Source organism: Mirounga leonina, unplaced genomic scaffold, assembly GCF_011800145.1.
Source record: "Mirounga leonina isolate KUSES-001 unplaced genomic scaffold, KU_Mleo_1.0 Mir_173, whole genome shotgun sequence".
Taxonomy (NCBI): Eukaryota; Metazoa; Chordata; class Mammalia; order Carnivora; family Phocidae; genus Mirounga; species Mirounga leonina.
Window position 1 is genome coordinate 72,816,393 of NW_023270447.1, and position 9,991 is coordinate 72,826,383.

The 9,991-nt window shown below is 41.1% G+C and overlaps 1 protein-coding gene across 8 annotated transcripts in view; it reads right to left on the reverse strand.

Moving 5' to 3' along the window:
- The window catches only part of GMEB1 (glucocorticoid modulatory element binding protein 1), a 33,928-nt gene that overhangs the window by 23,417 nt on the left and 520 nt on the right, over nt 1-9,991 (reverse strand). For 2 of the 8 annotated variants that reach the window (XM_035019300.1, XM_035019306.1), the window contains exon 1: nt 2,917-4,062. In XM_035019300.1, coding sequence (XP_034875191.1) covers nt 2,917-3,044 — 128 coding nt within the window. In that variant the 5' untranslated portion in view covers nt 3,045-4,062. Of the gene's footprint in view, nt 1-2,916; nt 4,063-5,515; nt 5,622-9,727; nt 9,983-9,991 lie in introns of those variants that run through there. The other 6 variants (XM_035019304.1, XM_035019307.1, XM_035019305.1 and 3 more) reach the window with 5 other exon arrangements.

A 9,991-nucleotide genomic window follows, 5' to 3' on the forward strand; every position in this document is an offset into this window, starting at 1 on the left:
AGAAGTTGTTGGTCAGTGCATGAGGATTATGATAAACATGAGAAACCACTGCTTCAAGTAAGTTCAGTAAACTCATTCTAAATTGACCAATATATGCAAAATCATTTAAAAGAAGAAATTCTTATTTATACATAATTTCAACAACCAGTAAATTGCAATTGCAGTGGGAAGTAGGGGCACAGTCTATAAACAAGGTTTTATCAAGAAAAAATTTCCTGGGGTGCCAGGGTGGGTCAGTCACTTACATGTCTGACTCCTGATTTCAGTTCAGGTCATGATCTCAGGGTCATGAGACTGAGCCCCATGTCAGGCTCCATGCTGAGTTTGCAGCCTGTTTGGGATTCTCTCTTTCTCTTCCTCTGCCCCTCCCCCCTGAACATACGCTCCCTCTCTAAATAATTAATTAATTAATTAATTAATTAATTAATTAATTTAAAAAATAAATAAAATACAACTAGAGAAATCGACTGAGCACTGATTGGCAGATACCTCAGAATTCAGTACCTGAAAATGTATTCACTAGCTTATATGGCAAATTCAATGTAAACAGTAGGTTGGGGAGTCAATGTTGTACAAAGATGCCTATAATCTAATCAAGCAATGAGAGGTTTCCAGAAAAAGCAATGTCATTTGGAAAATAAAAAAAGACACACACACAAAATAAGTGGAACCAATCTTCAAAATAATTAAGTCTCTAAGTAGTTGAGAAGTGTTTTCTGTCTCTAGGAGGGATAGGATAAGTGACAACTGGAGCACTTTAGGAAAGATAGAAGAAACAATGATTCCAAGAGAAAATAAAGCTGCCATGCCCCAAAGAATCTACTCTTTAATTCTTCCTCATTACCCTTCCTCAAAGGGTAATAACTGTAAGTATGTGTGTATGTAACAAATGAAGTTCCCAAAGAGGTAAATTTGAATAAACAAGCATAAACTTTTGGGGCAAATAAAAATTCTCATCACTCTATCCACTATATGTCAGTAATTATTTTTTCTTAAGATCTTATTATTTTTTTAAGTAATCTCTACACCCAACATGGGGCTCGAACTCACAACCCCAAGATCAAGTGTCACACAGTCCAACTGAGCCAGCCAGGCACCCCGTCAGTACTTTTATTAACTTTCCTTTACAGATCTTATTTTTTTTAATAGTTTTTTTTTTAAGATTATTTATTTATTTATTTGACAGAGAGAGAGAGAGAGCGAGAGCAGGAACATAAGCAGGGGGAGTGGGAGAGGGAGAAGCAGGCTTCCTGCTGAGCAGGGAGCCCGAAGTGGGGCTCGATCCCAGGACCCCGGAATCATGACCTGAGCCGAAGGCAGACGCTTAACAACTGAGCCACCTAGGTGCTGGTATGCATTTTTAAAGATTTTATTTATTTATTTAACAGACAGTGAGAGAGGCAACACAAGTAAGGGGAATGTGAGAGGGAGAAACAGACTCCCGTTGAGCAGGGAGCCCGATATGGGGCTCAATCCCAAGACCCTGGGTTCACAACCCAAGCCAAAGGCAAATGCTTAACAGCTGAGCCACCCAGGCACCCCTCCCTTACAGATCTTAAAATATTTCCTTCAATATTCAGAAATGTCAGCAAACTATGGCTATATTTTAAAAACTAAAAAGTCCTTACTTTTACAAGATACATACTAATGTCTGGGATTTGCTTCAAAAAATTCAGGAGTGGGTGGATGTAAAGATGAAATAAGACTGGCCATGTGTTTATAATTGTTGAAGTTGGGTGATGGGTCTGTACATGGGGGTTCACTATAGTATTTTTTTAAAATCTGGGGGTATATTTGAAATTTCCTATACTAAAAAGTTTAAGTTACCAAGAGAGGTTGACTGTCTTTCTCCATAAGTGTTTAAGACAAGGTATGTTACTTAGTAGATTGAGAATGGATTATGTGTTTGCCCAAGAACATTTTTTTTTTCCTCTCTCTTTCTTTTTTTTAAGTAGGCTCCCTGCTGGGTGTGGAGCCCAATGTGGGGCTTAAACTCACAACCCTGAGATCAAGACCTGAGCTGAAATCAAGAGTTGGATGCTTAACCAACTGAACCACCCAGGCACCCCCTTTGTTTAAGTAATTTCTACACCCAACATGGGGCCCAAACTCACAACCCTGAGATCAAGAGTCACATGCTCCACTGAGTCAGCCAGATGCCACAAGAACATTTCTAATCTTATGAAGAATCTTTTATACATTCCTCAAGATAAAATAACTACCCCCTCCTTCTCTCTGTAGATGTCTTATTTAAACTTCAAGACCAATTAAAAAATCTTATTTCTTCTTTCAAATTCATAGTGATCCTCTGAATTCAAGCTACTTCCTAACCACGACACTCAGTACTTCTTAGATTTTGCCATGTAAGTGACCTCTTTATTTACATATATGTATTTTTGGTTTGCACAACCAGACTGCAAGCTCCATGATGGTGGGAACCATCGCTATACTTCTTCCAACACTTTGTAATACATTATAAAATAGTAGGTCATTGATATGTATTTTTTTATAAACTAAGCTTGATTAATTTGCCCATCCCTTAGGGTCCCGACCACTTCTGGCAGGAAAACTTTCGTAGTTCCCTTACCTAATCTCCTCTGACTCTAACTACACTGTCTTTCAGTAAACATGTACCAAGGCCCTGTGCTAAACAGTGTGGATCAATAAGAGGAGGGAGCCATGTAACTTACCCTCAAAGAGCTTACAGTGAAGAGGGAAAGAGACAAGGACACAGTTAACTGTTGTAATAAGTATTACGATGACGAATATAGTACACAATACTTTATAAAGATGAAAACTTAGCCAGCTCTGAGAGATTGATGGTGAATGTTCCCTTGTGCTAAGCATACAGTTATAATTTCCCCACTCTTTAAACCTCCCCAATTTTTCAGAAGATCCAAATCTCTAGTCACTTACCCTTGTTGCACAGGCTGTAACTGCAAGATCACTTGGGTTTTAGTGTCTTCAGGGTTCTCCCCTTCATTTCCTTCAGTGGGTACCACAACCACATCCCCCACTGGAACACTCACTTCTGCATTAGCCATCTTTCACATGAAGTCAGATAGCTGGGCTGCTGTCAGAAACAAGAAGCACCAGTGACTTGGTCTGTTTTGAAAAGACGGCAATCATAGGAAAGGAACACCAAGATAATTATGACTACCAATTCCAAGATCGTGGTCCTCTGAAAAGGATAGGAACTGTGGGAAGGGGCTGACCTAGGCTCTGATCTTTCCAGAAATGCCTTAGGACTCACTTGCTGATTTAGGCTTTCTTAGGATATGTGATTCACCCAGTGCTGTACTGGACCCTGGGATCATGACCTGAGCCGAAGGCAGACACTTAACCAACTGAGCCACCCAGGTGCCTTGGAGCCTGCTCTTGAAAACCAATTGTGCACATCTCTTCCCAACTCTGAGTTTAGTGACATCAAACTGTTAGCTTGAAATCAATGATGCTGGGAATATATACACCACAGAAACTGGCAAGCACTAGAGGTCAGGATATTTTTTTTTTCCTGGAGAACTGATTTACAGCACACCACTAGTTCCATCCCAAACAGTAAGCTCCTAGAAAGTAGGAATCATCTCTTTTCTTTGCAACCAGCCATTGCACCTCACCAAGTGCTCTGTCCTTTGTGAATTACTTAATAAGTGTCCACTATATGAAATAAACTGGATAGGAAGAAAAGTGATTTGCATTGTGTGGTTGTTTAATAAATACTGAATCCAACTGTATGATCTCTAGGAACTTCTTACTACCTCTTTGCCTCAGACTGAATGGAGAGATGATCTTGCCTGACATCTCCCTTGCAGACTTGTTGGGGAAACCAGTGTCCAGCACCATGTGCTCCTTGACTCTAACAAAGAATCATTCCAATTTTAATGAAAACTCTGAGGGCCCCAGGATATTCTGCAGCGGTTAGTTCTCACAGTTGCAAAGAAAGGAGTCACTTAAAAGAGTATAGGTAAGAGCACTGTGTTTACTTAGATATGTGAGATGAGGGGTGCCTGAGTGGCTCAGTTGGTTAAGCGACTGCCTTCGGCTCGGGTCATGATCCTGGAGTCCCAGGATCGAGTCCCGCATTGGGCTCCCTGCTCGGCCGGAGGCCTGCTTCTCCCTCTCCCACTCCCCCTGCTTGTGTTCCCTCTCACGCAGTCTCTCTCTCTCTGTCAATTAAATAAATAAATAAAACCTTAAAAAAAAAAAAGATATGGGAGATGATTAGGACATGCTGATAAGAGTAGGGACATGGTAGATGCATGTTTGAATATGACTGGTAGTCAGACAACTGAATCCACACCTCAGCTCTGACACAGCATCTGTTTGCATATAATATGCATACTTAAGCACGGCACTCAAGGTCTCCATCATCTGGCCCCCAAATACTTTTCCAGTTTTATCTGCAACTGTAATTCCCCAAGAACCTTAAGTGCCAGCCACACCAGCCTCTCCCTGTACTCTGAAAATACAATATGTACCTTCAGGTTTCTATACCTTTGCTATTTCTTAAGCCCAAACTCTCTTTTCCCTCATCAACTTTTCCCTCCAAGGCCCCAGTTCAAAGCCCACTCCTCCACAAAGCCCCTGCCAAACCATTTTCTTTTCTACAGTCCCCCAATACTTGGTTTGTAGCTCTCCTCTAACGATTATCACACTGTGCTTTGTATTGTAGTTAACTGAACAAACCTCTATTTCCATAACTGAACTATACTATGAGGTGCTGCTTCTTTATTTTTTCTATTTTTTCATATTTTTGGTATTTTTAATTCTATGAGGGCAGGTGTTGCTTCTTTAAAAAGCCTGTCTCCCACAGCCCTGTTCTTCATGGCACTGACACATTGGTTCAATCAATTTTTGTTTGTATTTGACCTAGTTAAAATTCCATGTATCAGACTTATGCCTTTTATGATTCTCACATTCAAACTTTTTTCCTGAATGCTATACCTCTTGTACCCAAAAGCCTCTTAAAATTTATCTTGTAGAAACCTTAAACTGAACTCATATTCTCTCATAAACCTGTTCCTGTTTCCTGCCTCTGTAAATGGCACTATCCTACACCTATTTTCTCAAGCCAAAAACTTCGGAGTTATTTTTCATCCTTCTCTTTCTAAATCCAATCAACCACCAAATCCTATCCATTCTATCATCTATATTTCTCTTTTAACCATCCCCCATTCTCCATCTGTGCTGCCACCACCATATTCTAAGCTGCCACACTGTTACCTGAATTTTTCCAGCTGCTTCTCATCAGTATGTTAATCTCTGGTCTTGCTCTCCACCCCATTATCTACAGAGCTAACAAAGTAATCTTACTGAAGGCCACAGGCCATTTCTCCATTTCAGGATCCTTCAGTGGATTCCCTTTGCTATTCAAGTGCAAGCATCTTAACAGTGCTCATAGAATCCTCCAAATCTGTCCCCTCTCCTAGCCTCATTTCTCATAGTTCTTCCTCTCATGTTGTGGGCTCCTGTTGCGGAATTTTTTCAATTTCTCAAACATGCCATATTTCCTCACCTGAGCCTTCACACTTGTTTCCTCTACCTAGAATTCTCTTTTCCTTTCTTTTTGGCTAGTCACTGCTAAACTTTTATAACTTATTTAAAACATCACTTCCTGGGATGCCTGGATGGCTCAGTCAGTACAGCATGCGACTCCTGATCTCAGGGTTATGAGTTCAAGCCCCATGTTGGGCACAGAGTTTACTTAAAAAGATAAATAAATAAAAATTTTTAAAAATCTAAAAAAATACACACACACACACATGTTCATTCACAGGGAGGCCTGTGACTTCCCTGACTAGATGTAAGCTTGTGTTCTTGCTCCCTCAGAACCTGCTGCAGCACCCCTGTCATAATCATTACCCCACTTTGTCAACCTCTCCTCACCAGACTATATCCTGGGAGAGCAAAGATTGCTTTTCTTTTTCAACAGTTCCCCTATGCTAGCTCAATACCCAGGACACAGGAGTAAGTAAATAGTGTTCAAATATCAGACTTCTATTTACAAAAATGCCTAGCTAAAACTTTCTGAGGAAATGTGGCACATAACAGGTACGTAATATATTTTTGTGCAGTGAATGACTCGCCTCGCCCTAAAAGACTTCTAGAATTTTCTACTTTTCTAAATTAGGGGATATAAATTTGTTTAGGCAGCTAGGCTAAACTTATTGTCTGTCATTATGGCCAGTTCAACAAATGTTTACTGAGTCTCTACTCCACATCAGGCACAGAGTTAGGCTTGTTAACTATGAAAAGGGACAGGGCGCCTGGGTGGCTCAGTTAGTTAAGCGACTGCCTTCGGCTCAGGTCATGATTCTGGAGTCCCGGGATCGAGTCCCGCATCGGGCTCCCTGCTTGGCAGGGAGTCTGCTTCTCCCTCTGACCTTCCTCCCTCTCATGCTCTCTGTCTCTCATTCTCTCTTTCTCAAATAAATAAATAAAATCTTTAAAAAAAAAATATGAAAAGGGACAGTATCTGCTCTTAAGGAACTAAAGAAGGAAAAGAGATGCATGACATTGTCCTGTACTAGAGAAAAAAATTAATTGTAAGATATTACAGTACACTATCTGAACTTCTGTAAATCAAAGGCTTAAAACTAGGATTAGGGGCACTTGGGTGGCTCAGTCGGTTAAGCAGCCCCCTCTTGATTTCAGCTCAGGTCATGATCTCAGGGTCCTGGGACTGAGCCCTGCAATGCTCCAAGCTCAGGGGGGAATCTGCTTCAGAATTCCCTCTCCCTCTGCCCCACCCCGCCTCAAATAAATAAATAAACCTTAAAAAAAAAAAAAAAACTAGGGATAAAAAAGAGAATCAATGGACTCGTTCAGCTGGCTGCCAGCAACAGAACCAAAACAATTAGGACCTCAGAGTCTAGAAAAAGACAAAAAGGGATATGACAAAGCATACAAATGCTTCAAATCCTAGAATAATTGAACCAATAGATATCTTCAAAGCTTGAACCATAAAAATGTAGCTTGAATGAAAAGAATCACAGCTAACATTTGTTGGACACTTATTGTCAAGCACTATTCTGTTACTATTACATATTTAATGAATTCAAAAGATGTAAACTTTAGCATGTAACAAACTTATGTAATTTATTATTTACTTTTAGCATGTAACAAACTTATGTAATTTATAATTTTAAAACAGTGGTTTTCAATTTTAAAAATAGCTTAAGTAAATTAATGGGTTAGAGGAGGAGAATTAGAAGGATGCTTCTAGTTTTAACCTTCTACCCTAAGGTTGAGTCCTCTGTACAACACTCTGAATAAGTGGTTGACTAACTACTTGATTAATAGTTTCCTCAATAGGAACTCATATTTTACTCCTTAGCCCTCCCACACCTTGAAACCCAAGAGGAATGTTCTCTAACCTTCTGAGTTTATCCAAGAAGGTAATTATAATCATCCACAATATGTCTCTCAGTGTCAGTAAGAGACACAAGGTCTGATCCAACATGGCAATTCTTACATTCTTTAGAGAAGCAAGTTTAGGTTGAGTATCTCTTATTACCCTAAATACCACATTCCTAACAAGTAACCCGAAACCAGCTCTACAGACTACACTGGCTAACTGCAAGGTCATCTCTTTGAGGTGAGTATAAACTAAAAAGTAGCTCTTGTTTATAGCAACAAAAACTCCTGAGGCAAGATGACTGAGTTGCTCCTTTGGGTATTTCAGGGAAAGGGCCTGAGAGTATTCATTGTGTAATTACACAACACTCTGTAAGTCTGCGGGAACACACATAAAGGAAAGATGTCAAATTTATGTGAAAAGAATTATTTTGTAGTTATTTTCAAAAACAAAAAAGATACCTTGAAAGTAGGCACATGAATACTCACATAAGCTACAAAATAACTAAATAAATGACATCTGACCTACTCTGGATTAAATTCATTTTTTTGTATTCTGACAACTAATGTTTCTTTTTGTTATTGGTTTTGTTTTTTTTTTTTAAGTAATCTCTGTGCCCAACATGAGGCTCAAACTCACGACCCCCAAATCAAGAGTCACACGCTTCATTGACTAAGCCAGCCAGGCACTCCTGAAAACTAATGTTTAAAATGAGGCAGGATTATGAGTGTCACATGACAGCAGGAACATCAAGAGTTGGTAGTTGAAAAGGAGTAAAATAGCAGATACCCTGAAGTTTTCTAACCCCAAAATGTATTTATTTATTCCATACTGTATTGTAATTTTCATAGACTGTGTAGCTTATTCTTTTTTTACTTTTTAAACATCTTATTTGACAGAGAGAGCGCACGCATGAGTGGGGGTTGGGATGGAGGGAGAGGAAGGAGACTCCCTGCTAAGCAAGGAGTCAGACCTGGGGGTGGGGAGGGCGGGAGGGGGGTGCTCAATCCCAGAACCCTGAGACCATGACCTGAGCCAAAGACAAGATGCTTAATGGACTGAGTTACCCTGGGGGGGGACCCCAACTGTGTAGTCTATTCTTAAGAAATTTCCAAGTTAGGGACACCTGGGTGGCTCAGTCCGTTAAGCAGCTGCCTTTGGCTTGGGTCATGATCCCAGGGTCCTGGGATTGAGTCCCATATTGGGCTCCCTGCTCAGCGGGGAGCCTGCTTCTCCCTCTGCCTCTGCTCCCCCTGTTTGTGCTCTCTCTCTCTGACAAATAAATAAAATAAAGTCTTTAAAAAAATTTTTTTTTCCAAGTTAAAACTTTATTATTACTTGAGGCCAAAACTTTTTTTTTTTTTTCCATTCCTTCTCATGCATCCAGGGCACTATCAAATGTAGTAAAGCCAACAAGAAGGCTACACAGGACCGCTGTGAGGGACACAGCCAAAACAAATGAAGTTTGGGATAAGTCACATATTGGAGACTACTATATAGGTGTTTGGGGAAGCAATGAGATAAGTGTTCTTTGAAGGATCATCGCACTTGAGTCTAGGAGACTTCTGCTTAGGACAAGACCAATTCAGGGCCCAAGCTAACCCAATGAAGTTGAATACAAATTAGCTTTTTAATATGTTTGTTGAAGTAAATATGAATAAATGGTTGGCTAATGACTAATAAAAAAGTCATCAAGTCAGTAGATCTTACAGTAGATCTTAAGTATCCATAGTTGATAAAAGGCCGATAAATTAGGGAAGACAGTTCAAACATTTAATGAAAAAGTCCTCCAAAAGCACTCTGGTAACCATTAGCAGAGGCAAGGGAAAAGAAAAGAATCCCTCCGTGAGTCTAGAATGACCCGATCCTCCCTCTCCCTCATCCTCCAGGTTAAGGAGGAATCACATTTCTTGGTTCTCTTAAACAGACACCAAACAAGGCCCCTTCTGTGTCTGGTAGCAAGTACTTTTGAGATTTCTCTCATTTTAAGAAAATTCGGACTCCTCCTGTTCCTTGGACAGTCAAGCCTTCCCCGGATCTGTAGGTCAAGGCTTGACATGCCTAAGTCTGGTGGGTCACTCTCCAAGACCCTCAGATAAGATTCTGCTGTCATCGTTCCCGCCCCTCAGGAGACACCTGGCCAATTCCCCTGTCATTTCTGAAAATAGGGGTACTCAAGCTTCTTCCCCTCAACTATCTTCTCTCCGGTCCTCAAAAACGTAACGGGTCTTCCCATCCCCTAACACACCAGATCGTCCTGTTCTCTACCTATATATCAGAAGGTACTCAATCTCTCACACCCTCACAGGTTTGCACCCTTCCCATTCCTACTTGAGGAGGCTCTGAGGCGTCTTCCTACTGCCCCCTCACCTCCAGGAAGGCAGAGGCCTGCTCACTTTCCCTGGAGCTCTTCTTCCTCGTCCCCTGCTCCCACTACCCACCGTGTCGCCACGCCTTCGGAACAGCACCTGCCTCTTTTCCCCTGGACTGAATGGCCGAGGCCTCTAACGCGCCCCTTGGGCGAAGCTTAGGCCTCCTTCCCTCAGCAGAACCCACACTTTGCTCTTGCTCCCCCGCCAAGCTTCCGAGGGTCTCCTCCCGGGCGGAAGCCAGGATTCCTTCACCTTTCGTCCC